The sequence below is a fragment of the Cornus florida genome, unplaced genomic scaffold, assembly GCF_030987335.1.
Source record: "Cornus florida cultivar Cherokee Brave unplaced genomic scaffold, ASM3098733v1 CherokeeBrave_3.0.0_Hap2_Chr11, whole genome shotgun sequence".
Lineage (NCBI taxonomy): Eukaryota > Viridiplantae > Streptophyta > Magnoliopsida > Cornales > Cornaceae > Cornus > Cornus florida.
In genome coordinates, this window is record NW_026775581.1 from 74,549,507 (window position 1) to 74,565,470 (window position 15,964).

The 15,964-nt window shown below is 35.7% G+C and overlaps 1 protein-coding gene across 2 annotated transcripts in view; it reads right to left on the reverse strand.

Annotated features, from left to right (window-relative positions):
• Positions 1–11,802, reverse strand: part of LOC132286545 (UPF0481 protein At3g47200-like) — a 28,311-nt gene extending 16,509 nt beyond the window's left edge. For both annotated transcript variants that reach the window (XM_059788895.1, XM_059788894.1), the window contains exons 1-2: positions 11,693–11,802; positions 69–260 (exon numbers count right to left, since the gene is read on the reverse strand). In XM_059788895.1, coding sequence (XP_059644878.1) covers positions 69–116 — 48 coding nt within the window. In that variant the 5' untranslated portion in view covers positions 117–260; positions 11,693–11,802. The remainder of the gene's footprint in view (positions 1–68; positions 261–11,692) is intronic.
• Positions 11,803–15,964: the final 4,162 nt, after the last annotated feature.

Genomic DNA, 15,964 nt, shown 5'->3' on the forward strand with positions numbered 1-15,964 from the left:
AAAAAAAAAAGGAAAGAGAAAATAAAACACGTCAAACACTAACAAAATTTTTGAAAGGCCTCACTTACCTTAGCTTCAGCAATCCCCTTTGCTCCTGTCTCCTCGAACTCACTCATCCTCAACTGGTTTCTAGCTGGGGCATCCAATGCTACTTTAGGCTGCCCTTTGTCTTTGGACTGTCTTTATCAGCTGGTGTCGGGACAATCATCAGCTTCTCTTGTACAGCTTTTCTTTAAGCTTAGCTGGTTAGGTTGAATCAACTAAAAAAAAAAAATTTAATTTTTTTGAAGTTTGGAAACTTTGGATAATTGGAAAAAGAAGCTTAATGAAAATTTTTGTTTCTGTACTTATTTTCTCTCAAAACTTTTCCTCCCTTAAAACACAGGGAAATAATATTTTCTGTGTCTTTTTATTTGACATTCATATTTTACCCATTAACTTAATCACGCAAAACAAAGTCTTTCTTTATTTTTTTTACTAATTTCAAAGAGGCAAATTCTATGCAAAACAACTATTTCTTTGTTTTCTCATAAGTTCATATATAATTGGCAACAACAACATGCAATCAAATCCCTCTTATAATTTAGTATCCTCTTTTTTTTCTTTTTCTTTTTCTTTTTGTTTCTCTTAAATTAATAATTAGTTCTACTTCTACCTAAGAAAATATTATGAATTCTTATTTTAAATAAAAATAAAATATAAATAATTATATTATTAAATTTAATAATCCATCATTTTACTATTTCTTTACTAAAAATAGACATCATCAAATACAAACTCATTTATTTTAAAGTATTTGAAATCATAAATGTAATTTTGGTATGTTCAATCACTTTCTTTTCACTTTCATACTATCCAAAATAACAAATTAATATTTTCTTATAATTTTCTTGAATAAATTTTCATACTAAATGCATGCTAGAAAATAATTTTTATTTTCATTCACTTCACTTTTCTTTCATTTTTCAATTCTTTTCTTTTCTTACTTATTTCCATCTAACTAAACGAAGCCTTATATTTATTCACCGTTGAAAAAACAAAAACAAAGATTCTATGATTTAAATTTATATGCAACACAATGCATGCGAAATAAAAAATAAAAAAATAAATAAAAAATAAATTATTATTATTATTATTACGAAATAGCACATAAAAAAAATTAATTAAAAATAATATAAAAATTATTCATTTATTTTAGGATTTAATTCATTTACATCTCTTGTGTTTTGTCAATAATTCAAGGAGACCTCTCATATTTATAAATCTTCAATCAGACCCTATATCTGTCAATGCCAAATGAGTTGTTTTGAAATCTATCTAACCAAACACTGCCCTCAATAAAATAATATATATATACATATATATATATATATATATATATATATATATATATATATGGTTTCCATGGCCACCTTTGCACTGTCTCCTCTCTTTCTCTTCCTACACTCTGTCTCGCTACAGACCCATGCCTCCGTGGAGGTTCGAACCCCTAACCTCCCTTTGGGAAGTAGGGACTTGGTACCACTAGGCCACAGGCCTGCTAGTAAATATATATATATATATGGTAAGTGTAAAAAACCCCCTTGAACTATTAGTTATTTAGCAAAAAACCTCTCTAATCTAATAATTTGGCATATAACCCCCTGAACTAACCATTTTGTTGCAATTAACCCAGTCCGGTGATCAGCCGGTTAAATTTAACCGTGAAGAAGCACATGACGAGTCATGTGACAACCCAAATTTCTCTAAATGACCATACAACCCTTTATGAAGCTAAAAGACCACAATGCCCCTTCTATTACCATTAAATCCTAAATAGGTCAGAACCCCTAAATTCCTCATTCTTCATCCCTATCATCAAGATTCTACTTCTCTCTATATTATATCCAGCCATATATACGTATATATACACACCCCTATCATCAACCACCTACATCAGCAACTCCGGTGCCCTTGAAAGTTTCTGATTCTTTCTCTTTCTATATTATATCCATCATGACTACATACATACACACACACACACACATATATATATATATACATACACACACACACACACACACACACAAACCCTCATCGTCAACCACCACCCCCATCGTCATCTTCAACCCAAACCGCAAGGACAGTTAAACTTGACCCCAAATGAATCTACTGTTGCTATTTCATGATCTTTAATTTCTCCAAAAAAAATAATAATAATAACAATAATAATAATAATAATTATTATAATAAATCAGAAGTTGGGTCAATGCATCCTTGACTGAACAGCTTCTGATTTGAAGGGAATTCTTGAAGACGAATCAAATTTATAAGCTCTTATATACACCTAAAAATTCCTAATTTTTTAGAACCTAAATTGAGAAAATCCCAAAAAAATTCAATCCATGGACACATGAAAACATAAAACACTGTCAATTGTATAAAATATAAATAAAATTGAAAATTTCTGAATCATTATGCCCCAGAATTCCTTGGCTGTTGGTGGAGATGGATGGCGGGCAAGAATCGGCCAACTGTGGAGAGCTTGGTTATTAGCTAAACCGTGCAGAGCTTGGGGCGGTGAGCAGCGGGTTGTGAATGGTGAACTCGCAACTGCTAGGTCAGCTTTAATGGTGTCGACTGTGATGGAGGCGGCGGTGAGCTCAGAACGGGGAGGTCAGCAGATGAAACGAAGCTCGGCACTGAGCTTGCGGCGGTGCTCGGAACACGAACGACAGTGTGCTCGGCCGGTGGAGACGGCTGTTTCGGGATGACAACGAATTAGCGACTAAAGAAGTCGTGATTCTGGTGATAGGTTGTTATGAAGAAGCTCGGCCATGATTGGGTTTGATAGCGGCCGGCAGGACTGAACGGCTGCGAGCTTGGCTTCGAATAATGGCGGCCAGTAGTGGAGAGTATGGTGGAGTGAACTCAGCCGTGATGGAGCTTGGCTTTGACATCGACGGAGAGCTCGATGGTCTTTGTTTAGCAGAATGAATGGCCTTAATTAGGATTTAAGTCATATGTTTGAGTGGCTGTATTTAGGTCATGTGGCTTAATTGGCCCTATTTGGGTTTGGGTTGTTTTCCCTAGGTTCGGACTTGGACTCGATTTTGGGGTTAAGGCTCTTGTACAGTTACCTTCCGAAAAAAATAAAAAATATAAATAAAAAATTTGTGGTTACTGAAATTTTTAGTGAAACAACATAGTTTTATATAAGGGGTAAAATTATCTTTCACTATTTCCGTTATAACCAATTGGCCGGAGATGTTACATCGGGGATTAATTGCAAAAATTCAATAGTTGAAGGGGGCAAATTATAGTTGAGGGGGTTAATTGCAGATGGCCAATACTTCAAGGGGTTTTTTTCACTTTAAAATATGTATATTTGTCTCATTATGATCCAAACCCACACCACCAGAGAGAAAGTAGGAAGTAATGTCGACGATATGTAAGGAGCGGCGGCGATGAAGCGGTGGGCAGCCGACTAAACTGGTGTGGATGTGGTTCAGCCACGTCACCAAGGGCTAGGTCAAGACGACCCCACTATAATACTATCTTCGAGCAAGAAGACAAACGGTCAAAACTTAGACAAAAGCCACATTAGCAAAGCAAGTAATAGTCGACCACTGGACTTCGAACCTTAGCCCAACTCAACAGTCGGTCGATGGGCCTTGAACCTCGGTCCGAACCTAGTCACGAACTGTCAATCGATGGGCCTTGAACCTCGATCCGACCCCACCACAAACCGTCGATCGACGGGCCTTGAACCTCAATCCAACTACTCCATAAACTGTTAATCGACGGGCCTTGAACCTCCATCCGACCTCGCCACAAACTGTCGATCGACGGGCCTTGAACCTCGATCCGACCCCGTCACAAACTGTCGATCGATGGGACTTGAACCTCGATTCGACCTCGTTACAAACTGTCGATCGACGAGCCTTGAACCTCGATCTAACCCTGCCACAAACTGTCGATTGACGGGCCTTGAACCTCGATCCGACCAAGCCATAAACTGTCAATCGATGGGCCTTGAACCTCGATCCGACCACGCCATAAACTATCGATTGACAGGCCTTGAACCTTGATCCGACCTCGCCACAGACTATTGATCGACGGGCCTTGAACCTCGATCCGACCCCGTCACAAACTGTCGATTGATGGGCCTTGAACCTTGATCCGACCCCGCGATAAACTGTCGATCGATGGGCTTTGAACCTCGATCCGATCTTGCCATAAACTGTCGATCGATGGGCATTGAACCTCGATCCGACCCCGCCATAAACTGTCGATCGACAAACCTTGAACCTCGATCCAACCCCGTTACAAACTATAGATCGATGGGCCTTGAACCTCGATCCGACCCAGCCACAAACTATCGATCAACCGGCCTGGAACCTCGATCCAACCTCGCCACAAACTATCAATCGATGGGCCTCAAATCTCGATCCGACCTAACCACAAACTGTCAATCGACAGATCTTAAACCAACCTTTCCATAAAACTATTGATCGACATATCTTGAACCTCGATCCGACTTCTCTATAAAACTCTCGATCGACAAGCCCTGAATCTTGATCTAATGTAATCCAAAGTTACCGATTGAAAGACTTAAAGGGTCATGAGCGACAGAACCTTTGGCTAAAGCAATGAAGAGTTATGGTAGGACTCTTCAGGTGACATTGGGATGTAGAAGGGATTTTGGAATGGAGGATGGAAAATTAGTAATGTCTTACTCACTATGGCAAGGCCCAGTTTGAGAATAAGAGCAAAAGACAGCTGGAATAGTACAATTGCCTTTACAGCTTGCCATTTTTGGATCATTCAACAGGAAAGGTACACTTGGCAACATATCCAGAAATATAAGGATTAAGGCAACATGACCCGAGGGAAACAAGACCCTGACCCATTCTCAGACTGGAGGCCCAACAATGTACCACCTGAATGACCTAAGGCTATAAAAGGAGACACGGACAAAAGGGGCAAAGGTTAAGAGAACTGACGGCAGCTTCTTCCTTACCATTGCTCAAATTCTCTCACTGGACTGATTTTCTCTCCCTTCTTTCACCCTTCTGCATTCCTAATATTGTTTAGTGGTATATTCCCAGACCTCTTTGACTTTTCCAGGACCCACGAGAAACAGGTATCTACAACTGGTAAGACTGCGCACCCACCTGTGAGCACGCGAACTGAACCTTGATCAAGGAAATCGATGGCCATTAGCCATTGTGATAGGTCGCGATTTCGGCGATAAGTGGGTTTTGTTCTCATCGTCATGGAAATGATGGCTACCAAACGGCGGGACTGAACAATGAGATTCGGACTGAACCGGTGAGCACTAAACGAATTGGTGATACAACACTTTCCGGCGAGAAGTGGAACTGGTGGTATAACACTTTCCAACGAGAAGTGGTTTTGTTCTCGATGGCTACCGAACGACGGGATTTGGATTAGATCGGTGAACACTAAACGAACTGGCGATACAACACTTTTCGACGATACAAGGATTGAGCTTACGGGCAAGGGTAGAGGAATGAAACGGTGGTGAAGTGACTCTGACTTCCTTAGCGATAATGAACGGTAACGGCAAGCAGCAAAAAAGTGCTCGGATTGACCAACGAGCTTGGCGACGGTAGTGACTACTCCATGTTGGCGACGTGGTGAAGAGAAAAGGTTCGGGATTCCGGCAGTGATGAGTTTGCATGGCGATGAGGTGTACAGAAATAGCCGGTCTCTCTAATGCTGGTGAGAAGGTGTGTAATGAGGAGATCATAAAGAAGATGAAATTCTAGAGAGAGAAAGAAGAGAAAGAAAAAAAGGGGAGTATGTAGAATTGATTAATGGAAAGATTTGGAAAACTTAATGGTGTTATTTGGCCGGAAATCATGGTGGAATAGGCTGGTCATGAACAGAGGGTTGTGGATTTTCATTGTTGGGGAAGAAGATTATAACACCACCGTTTTTTAAAATTCGTTTGATTATAATTTATAATTTTTTTTGTTGATATCATTGAAAAGTATATTTGACCAGCTTTGATCGTTATAGGAATAAGTGTGACTGAATATTTACAAATATGAAGGGGATTTCTTGAAATATTGACTAAATACAAGAAGTGTAAATGAATTAAACCCTTGTCAATTCTTAATTGATAGTATGTAATAATTTCTCATGACAAACAAAGCACGATATCATAATCCATACATCAAATGAATAGTGTATAAACCAATACATGTATAAAGTAGGTGAATAATGACAAAAGCCTAGCAACTTTTTAACCCATTTTTTTAATTTATAGATTTTTTTTTTCGATCTTATAATAGACATAACTTCTTCATTTTAAATCCAAATGAGGTCATTCTTGAGTTCAAATTGAAGTATTTTGAGCTCTCTTTCCATTAATATCGGTCTCATTTCATAGTTATGACTCTAAATGATTATTTTTCCCTTGTAAACCCTAGGGGTCCGGAGTGAGCCTAAAGTTGGAGTTATCCTTTTTTTGTGAACCAATGTTAATACAGAAACGATTAGTATGGTTCCTTTATGACCACTAAAACTTAATAAGGTGTATAATGACTATTTTTCCTCAGGTGTTTCTGGGTCGGGTTAGACCCCGAATATTGATTCGGACCCACGGGTTCTGGTCGTTACACTATTGCACCTAAAATGAGCCACCACCACCATCACTTTCCTAGTACGCACAAAACAAACCCACTCACGCTACCACAGCTCCCATGTAGGAGGCAAATCGGATTACTATGCTTCGCCACCACTGCCTCGGTGGCGATAAGAGTCAGAGGAGTTCGTGTGACCCCCTGGGAAGTCTTTGGTCCAGGGGAGCCAAAAACAGATATATATATTAAAAAAAAAAAAAAAATTAATAAATTAATAACTCTAAACTCAATCGTAGTACATTTTGATATATAATATTGTACATGAGGACATACATTATATATATATATATATATATATCTCTCTCTCTTTGTAGGCATCAATAGACATATATATAAGTAAATATATAATATAAAAAAAACATAATATATAATATTATTCTATGGTTTCGATTTCGATTCCAGTTTCAGAGTTTGGAACCAGAACCGTTCCCAACCATTCCTAAAAAATTAGAATCGGAACCGAAACAGGAACCGTTAGGAATCGGAACCGAAGCACCGATTCCTAACGGTTCCACCGATTTTTTGTTCATCCCTAATAATTAATACATAAACATAGGTTTGCTCACTTAATCTATTTGTGTACAATTATTTTGTGGCGCATAATCCCTAAACTTTTTTTTTTTGTCAAATAACCTCCTTCACAAGAGTAAACGACGTATTATAAAAATAATCTCAACCTTAAGTTCTATTAGATTAGTCCATCAAATGTCAAATGACTCCAGCCATCTAATAATTTTTATTTAACTTTTAAAAAAAAGGACTGCTGTGATTCATATCTTGAATAAGAGGAGACAATAACTAAAAAGCCAAAAAGATCCTTTACTTTAATACATGTACACTTTTGGATAAATTACACAGGCATACCTTGAGTTTAGGTCATATTTCACGTAAATAAATATTTTGGTTTTAACTTTCACTTACACATGTGAATTGACCATTTTACCCTCCATTTTTTAATACTCTGCACATAATATATGTAATCATAAATGACAAAAAAGGCCCATATATATATATTCAGGCACAGTTTGTACTGGCCCAAAGGCCCCAACCATCACCAATCATGGCGATTGCAGTGGCAACTGCAACCCTTTCCACCACCGACCTTGTCACCATCGTCGTCGCTGGCGTGCCCAACAGCAAGCCCTCTTAGGGAATCGCATATTTCCTCCCCGATCCAAAGCGTCAACGCAATGATTGGGATCGCGACCTCCAAAACCAATCAAGACCGTTACAGACCCATGACCGCCACCTCCAAAACCAGTCACATACATATATACACACTCGCACACATATACAGTCCTTTCCCCTCCCTCACCAAACCCTAATTTATACACAAAATTAATATAATCACACACATATATACACTATATATCCATATCTATATATACACGGTGGAATTAATAATCCGAGAACCCAAGGCATCAACAAGAACTTAACAGACCCACACAGCATCAAAGCCATGGAATTTTTCGCTGGTGGTGGTTGTGTGTTCACGTTTTTCGCGAGAAAAGAGGTTTCTGCAACATTCGAAAAACCCATTGGATTAAGAGAGAGGAGTCTAAAAGCAAGACCCACCAAGAGAATCGAAACCCTCAATTTCACAAACAAGTGTTGTGTTTCTTCAATTAAATTTATAATATTATTGCGCTTTTTTTTTTTTTTTTTTTCGTAGGATCCGGAAAAATGGCGGTTTGATGGGTTTTGTGTTTGTGGTCGCCAAAAAAGATGGATTTGCAACGGTAGCCATGTCGAACCTCATCGAACAAAGACGCCAAACTTACCGCATGCGCCAACAGGACCAGTCGAGATAAACGGAACCACCACATCTTCAAATCCGACCTTTCATCACCCACCTTCATGCCACTTGCACCCATCAAGTTGCAACCGAAACACCAAATCCAAACCCGCCAGACTCAAATCACAACGGTCCGAAGATTTGGTGAGTTCTCGTGAATTAAAGTAGTACAATCGGTAAGTTATTGGCGCAAAAATTTGGGTTTGATTTATAAAAGCCTTCAACTGTAATTTAGAGGTGTTGATTTGGGTTTGTGACAATTTGGGTTTGATTTAGAAGAGCCTTCAACAATTTGGCATGGGGATGGGGTTTTGGGAGGGGGTGGTGATAGAGGTGTTGGGTGAGGCGGTGGTGATGGAGGTTTTGGGTGGGGTTATTTCCTTCCCTAACTCTTTCCGAACGAGAGTGAAGACTGTAGCTCGGGTACAAATCCTCTGTAGTGTGATTCCCGTGTTGTCTCATGCAGTGAGTGTTAATTGGTCTATATTTGGCCATGTTTTTCTTCAATTAATAAATATTAAGATTGTGTTTGACAATTACACCACTATTTATAAATAATATTTCATCACTTTTTATAAGTACTTTTACCCTCAAAATAAGGTATGCACATAATGCAGACTAAGTAATGTTACATACAAACGTAACTCAATTCAACATATCATTTATGTTATAATTTAAAATTAAAGTATTTTAAAAACATTTTAACATGTTAATTTAAAGAATTTAAACTAAAATTAAAATCAATTAACTTTAGGCAACAAACAAAACATTTGTTATTTCCAAAAATAATGAAAAGAGTCACATTTTTTTTTTTTTTTTTTGCTTCCAAATATTAAAAAAAAAAAAACTAAATTATTTAATATATCTTTGAAAAAAAATAGGCAAAGTTTAATATTAATTGCCACACTCACCATTTTTACCATCAAAAGAAAAAAATTGGCAAAGTTTAATATTAATTGCCACACTAACCACCTTCACCATAAAAAAAAAAAAGTATTCACATAGTGCTGAAAAACTAATAGTTACACATAAATCTAACTCAATTCAACATATTATTTATATATATTTTAAGTTATATTTTATCATAAAAAATAGAATATCCAAAAAAATAGTCACGTATTAATTTAAAGAGGATTTTGAAGGAGATTATGAGGTATTTAGCGATAGGGCTGCAACTCGGGCTGGGCCAGCTTGAATTTACCCGAGCCCAGCCCGAAATTTTCAAGGCTTGGGTAGTGTTTTTCTGTTCTAGGTCTGGGTTTGGGCTAGATATTTTGAGCCCGAATTAAATTCGGGCTGAGCTTGGGTTGATATTATATAAAGCCCGAAGCCCAGCCCGAGCCCGAAAAGGGTATATTTATTTTAAAATTATGTTATTTCACAAGTGTATAATATCTTAGTTGGTAGTGTGTTTGGGATTTTTTTTGGAGGAATGCTGTTCGAGTCCTTGTAGCTGCACAAATTTCTTATTTTTTACATTCTGAATACAGAGGCGTGGGCTCATGGGCAGGCTTGGGCAAAAGAAGTTAATTATGGGCTAGGCTTGGGTGGCTAGGATTGGGCTTTAGGTGGACTCGGGCTGGGCTTGGGCAAAAGATTTTGTACATGGGTTGAGTCCGAATTAAGTCTCCAACCCGCCCGAGTTGCAGCCCTATTTAGCGATCAACAACCTTTACTTTTTAAATGGTAATGTTACTTTTTAGACTCATCTGATATTACTTTTTAAACTCATAAATGGTGGTGAAATGTTACTTATAAATGGTGGTATAATTGTCAAACACAGTCTTAGTGTCTATTAATTGAAGTAAAACGTGGCCAAACTAAGGCCTCAAATCAGTGGACAACTGGGGACTGCAGGGATAATCACATCAGAGGATTTGCGCCCCTATAGCTTCCCCTTTATGCTGAGTCTGCCATTAGCGAGGAGGGCCAAGAGCGATCAAGGTTTGTTTTCGGGGTGGTGATGTATGTTGCGATAGTTTTGTCACAAAAATATTCAAACACCATTTTTTTCAAGTCAATGGCATGTTAAAAGGGTAATATAGTCATTTAACACCTCAAAATATTCCCATCCCACCAAAAATTTGAGGTGTAAGTGAAATTTGTTATGATGACCCTATAGGCGGGTGTGCAGTGGGCAAGTGCGAAACACTGTTAGGTTACCACACTGGCGAATTACGGGTGCACAATCCCACATCGCCTGGGTAAGAGAAAGGTGAAGTGCTTATATGTAGGTGTGTCACTCCAATTGGCTTGAGGCCTTTTGGGGTAAAGCTTAAGAGCAAAACCGTGCGGGTTCAAGCCCAAAGCGGACAATATCATACCATGTGGTGGAGTGGGTCATTACAAATGGTATCAAAGCTTAACCCAGCCAGAAGTGTGCCGACGGGGACATCGGGCCTCCAAGGGGGTGGATTGTGATGACCCTGTGGGCGGGTGTGCCATGGGCGGGTGCGAGATACTGTCAAGCTACCACACTGACGAGCTACAATCCAATTGGTATGAGGCCTTTTGAGATAAAGCCCAAGAACAAAATCATGCGGGCCCAGACCCGTGGAGTGGGTCGTTACATTTGTAATTGACCCACTTGTAAAGTAATTTTAATTTTTAATGCCCATTTTGGCATATTTTCTACTCAATACTGTAACATATATGTTCTAAAAATGAGTAATTACATCATTTTACCTCTTTATTTAATAGAAAATTAACGGCTAGGAGATAAGGTGCAAATTAATCTTTTTTTTGTTTGATAGTTTAGGAACTATCTGCAAAATACATAGCTTATAATATTACATGCCATAAAATGATGATTTGGGGGTTAAGTGCAATTAAGCCTATAAACATGTATATAATGTGTAAAGAGGTGGAAAAATGTCGAGGCAAAGCAGTTCTTATTCAAAACATACAAGTACAAGATATAAATATAAGAAAATGCTTTTAAAGCTGAGAACTTTAACTTAAATGCTAAGCGGAAGATTGTTAGATTTATCGTATATGCAAAATTTTAAAAAATGAGATATGTATTTTATTAAATCTAACAAATAAATAGTATTTAATTAAAGATTTCGATTAAAATCCTTTACCCGTGTGGCATTATTCATAAATATATGCCCTTAGTCATCTAACAGATATGTTTATTTGTCAATCAAATCTTTTTTTGGGCAAGGAAATGATTGTTGTGAAGAAGAGATCGATGTATAAGTTAAAGTAATAACATAGAGATAGAGAAATGTGAGAAAAGTACCTCTCTGTTTTGTAAGGGACACTTGGTGGAGAAAAACTTAATTACTCGGATTATAGTGACATAGTACCACACGCCAATTATCCTGGACAAACTTGAATGTTTCGAATGTGATAAGCTCATTGACACTGAAAGCGAGGAGTAAGACTGCATTAAATATTGTAGGAATCCTACTTTACCAAGAAAAGGGAGCGGTCTTGTGCGAAGAAAAGACATGATGCAAGGCAGGTATATATCCCTTGTAACTGGTTACGCATGCTTTTGAACAAGAAACAAACTTTTTATTTTTTTATTTTTTCTCCTTTAACAACAATACTTGTTTATTTAACTTAAGGTGGAATCTCTTTAATTTTTACAGTTTTTTGATATTTTAAAATAAGTTTTAAAACAATTAATTCATTTTTATTTGGGTCAAACTGATAGGTTAAGATACTGGGGGTTGAGCGGTTTAAATTCTATTAGAAACAATAATGTGAGTGCAGTTTTCTTTAAATTTTAGGAGAAAAAATTGTTAAATTTTTACAAAAAAAAACTTTTTAAAACTTCTTTAACGGTCCAATAGGTGTGAATGATTTTATATAATTTACTACTAGTCTTATTATTTTATTATAATATTTTATTTATACCTTTTCTATCGTGGTTTGTCTAAATTCAAAATTCAAATCCGTGTTATGCCTAAACTATATTACGTGAGTAGACTTATAAATAAATATATTTAAATCCCCAACCAAAAAATATATATATATAGACTCTACTTGAGACAAGTTTTGTTCATTTTCCCAAGCTTTTAGCCTTTTAGGAATAGATATTGGGAACAAAACTATACCTATTAAGATTTACGAAAATTTTACCAAAATGATTCGAGACTCTCAAATGGCGTCAGAGCTTAAGGAATCAAAATAGGAAAAATTATCAACAAGTCCTACTTTTCTCATTGAATGACAAGGAACTCCTAAAAAAAAAAAATTATTCAGGATCAATGAGTCCAACTTTGATATTTGTTTCCATTTATACTCTTACTAATTTATATATACTCTTGCTACATTAAATATATAATTTGGACTCAAACTTTCATATTTATCCTTATAAAATTAGACATGAAAGAATAAAAAGAATACATTTTTTTTATATAGAATAGTTGATTATTTTGTACTAAAATTGTGTATTTTACACGAGTTTTTTTAATTGAATTGAATTGAATTAACATTATGTTACATATTACTTAAACTCATAATACAAAATATATATATATATAAAAATAGATTAAATATCAATTCTTGAATATATTTATAATTACAAAATTTAATTTTGTTTAGTAAGGGTGATAATTTAAGATGTAGTGATGTAGGACTTAAATGGAAAAGAAACTCATAAGTACGACTTACTAGTCTTAAAAAAAATTTGGAGCTTTGTTGTCGAGAGATATTGGATATGCTAGTAATTTTCCCAATAAAAACTACAATTTGCATATGAATAGTGAAATTAGATATATATTATTACAGAAAAAAGATGGATATAGTCACCCCATACACATTGATAATCTAACTTAAAACAAAAATGTATTACTCGCCAAAGAAATAATCTCATAGACCACCTATTAAAATAATAGAGCTAGAAAAAGAAACAATAACTTATTAGAAAATTTAGCAGAATAAAAAGAATCAAGAATGAAGAATAGCCATTCCCATGCACGGAGACGGAGCTACATGGGTGATTTTTTTATTTTTATTATTATTATTTATATTAAATATACCTAGAAGGCTAGAATTTAGCTAAAATTCTAGTAATGCCCCCACTGAATTTTAGTAAAGCCCATTTATACTGTTAGTTTGAAATATTATATTTTATTTTAGTTCAAGGCCACCCCCATAAAATAATTTTCTAGTTCAGTCACCGACCTTTTCATTAGCAACCTACCAAAAATGGTGGTATTGTTTTGAAGTTGTAGTTTCAATCCAAGTGTTCATGCGAATTTGAGTTTGGCCATTCGTATTTATGCGTATTCAAAAGAGCATATATGGCACGAAGTTCATAACATTTAAAGAGGGAACAAGATCAATCTAATTAAAGTTCATAAATTTGCAAAACATCTTCAGCTTGAAATTGTCCCAAACTTGGACCCATTGAGAACATTTTCTGCTTTCTTTTTTGGACACTTGCAGGTTATATTCCAAGAGTCTCTTTATACAACACCTCCAACTTAGCTTTATTGACTTCTTTATCGCCTTAACCATTGCCAACTCTTCCTGAATTCTCTCTAAACTCAAATCTCCATACTTGCTTCTGTTGAGCACGGTGGACTTAGGTGTTATAGATATTTTAATAAAAAACATAAATAATAAATATTATATATATATATATAATAAATATGTAACGTCTAGGTAATATAATGGTAGAAATAATGATTGAAATCATATACAACCCCATAAATATAATTTAACTCATGTAATAATGATTAATTAATAAAAAACATAAATTATAAATATTATATATATATATATAATAAATATGTAACGTCTAGGTAATATAATGGTAGAAATAATGATTGAAATCATATACAACCCCATAAATATAATTTAACTCATGTAATAATGATTAATTAATATATATATATATATATATTAATTAATCATTATTACATGAGTTAAATTATATTTATGGGGTTGTATATGATTTCAATCATTATTTCTACCATTATATTACCTAGACGTTACATATTTATTCTCTATATATATCTCTTATGTGTATGGTAATTGAGTAGAGTGATCTACGGTAGAGTGATGTGTTGTAGAGGGAGATGTATATTTTTGTGTATAAGGCTGTGAGCCTATTTCCTTGAGAGTAATTTTACGTATTGAGTTTATAAGCAACTAGACTTGGACCTAGTCTTTTTGTGGTCGTGCACATGGAGGAGACGCCACTACGAGCTGATTGGGTTGTATCTTGGAGCTGACTAGTTTCACCAATTCCCGCATGAAGGGAGGACTATCAACTTTAGGTCAATGTGTTTACACATGCCTCAACAATCAGGCCAGCACTTTCTTACCTATTTTAATATTGTTTTCATTTCATAATTTCTACTATTATTATATTAATTTTCTATTGCAGAATTATTATATTGTTAAATCTTTATTCATCTTTATATCCATATTATTCAAATGATGTACTATTTAGTTTGATGAAAGAATAGTTATTAGTTTTTCACATTGGTGGTGTTGTTCATTTCATTGAATCATTGTGTGTGAATATTGTACTCTATATATTTTTATAATTATGTGGAATTTTCACAACAGTCTAAAGTTGATATCTCCTATATATTTATAGAAGTTCTATTTTTTACTAAAAAGGAATCTGTTTATAATTGAAAATAAATAAATAAATACATCTCTACCGCACAAATAGAAAAGTTAGTTTTTGGACTAAAATAAATTGATAGTGAAAATATAGTTTAATGATTTCACACCTGATTATCCAAGTTGAGATCCCTATAGGTTTATGTTGCAGTGTTGTTTGTTACATGGAAATCATGGCTACTGCACTAGTGCACTTCACACACCAATACATTGTATAAGGTAATGACAGCACATGAATTGATATTAATTATTCTTTATATAACATTTTTTTTTTTTTCAAGGCAAGAAAATATATTAATAGGCAAGTCAAATACACTGCTGCTCTACAGCATCCATCAAAACACGAGGAAAAAAATCAAAAAATTCAGCATCAACCTTCCTAGACATAGCATACTTTGCTAGATTATAGCCGGCAGTGTTGGCATCCCTGGGAACAAATTTAACAGCAAACCCATTTGAATGCTTCAGCCACATCAGGACATCCTCAATCAACTGCATCAAAGCTATTGGACATACCTGAGTCCCATTAACTATGTCCACCACCTATTTAGCATCAGACTAAAAATAACATGTGACAACAATCGCTCTCTTACTTTGAGCATTGCCTGCCTCAACACAAATGCTTCCCCAACTCTGGCATCAGATAAAAACTTCGAGTAGAATATAGCAGCAAAAATCATCAACCCTTTGTGGTCTCTTATCACCAAACCACCAGCAACTTCATCAGAGAAGGTGTTAACTGCTGCATCAACGTTAGCCTTTAAATGTCCCACATTCGGCGGCAACCAACGCACTGGCAAAGGAGAGGAAATAGGAATAGACTGATAGGAATCATGAGTATTTTATGAATGAACCCCATAAAACTCCCAAAACTGCCCAACAACAACTTCAATGATCTTCTCGCCAGACCAACAAGCTCTAC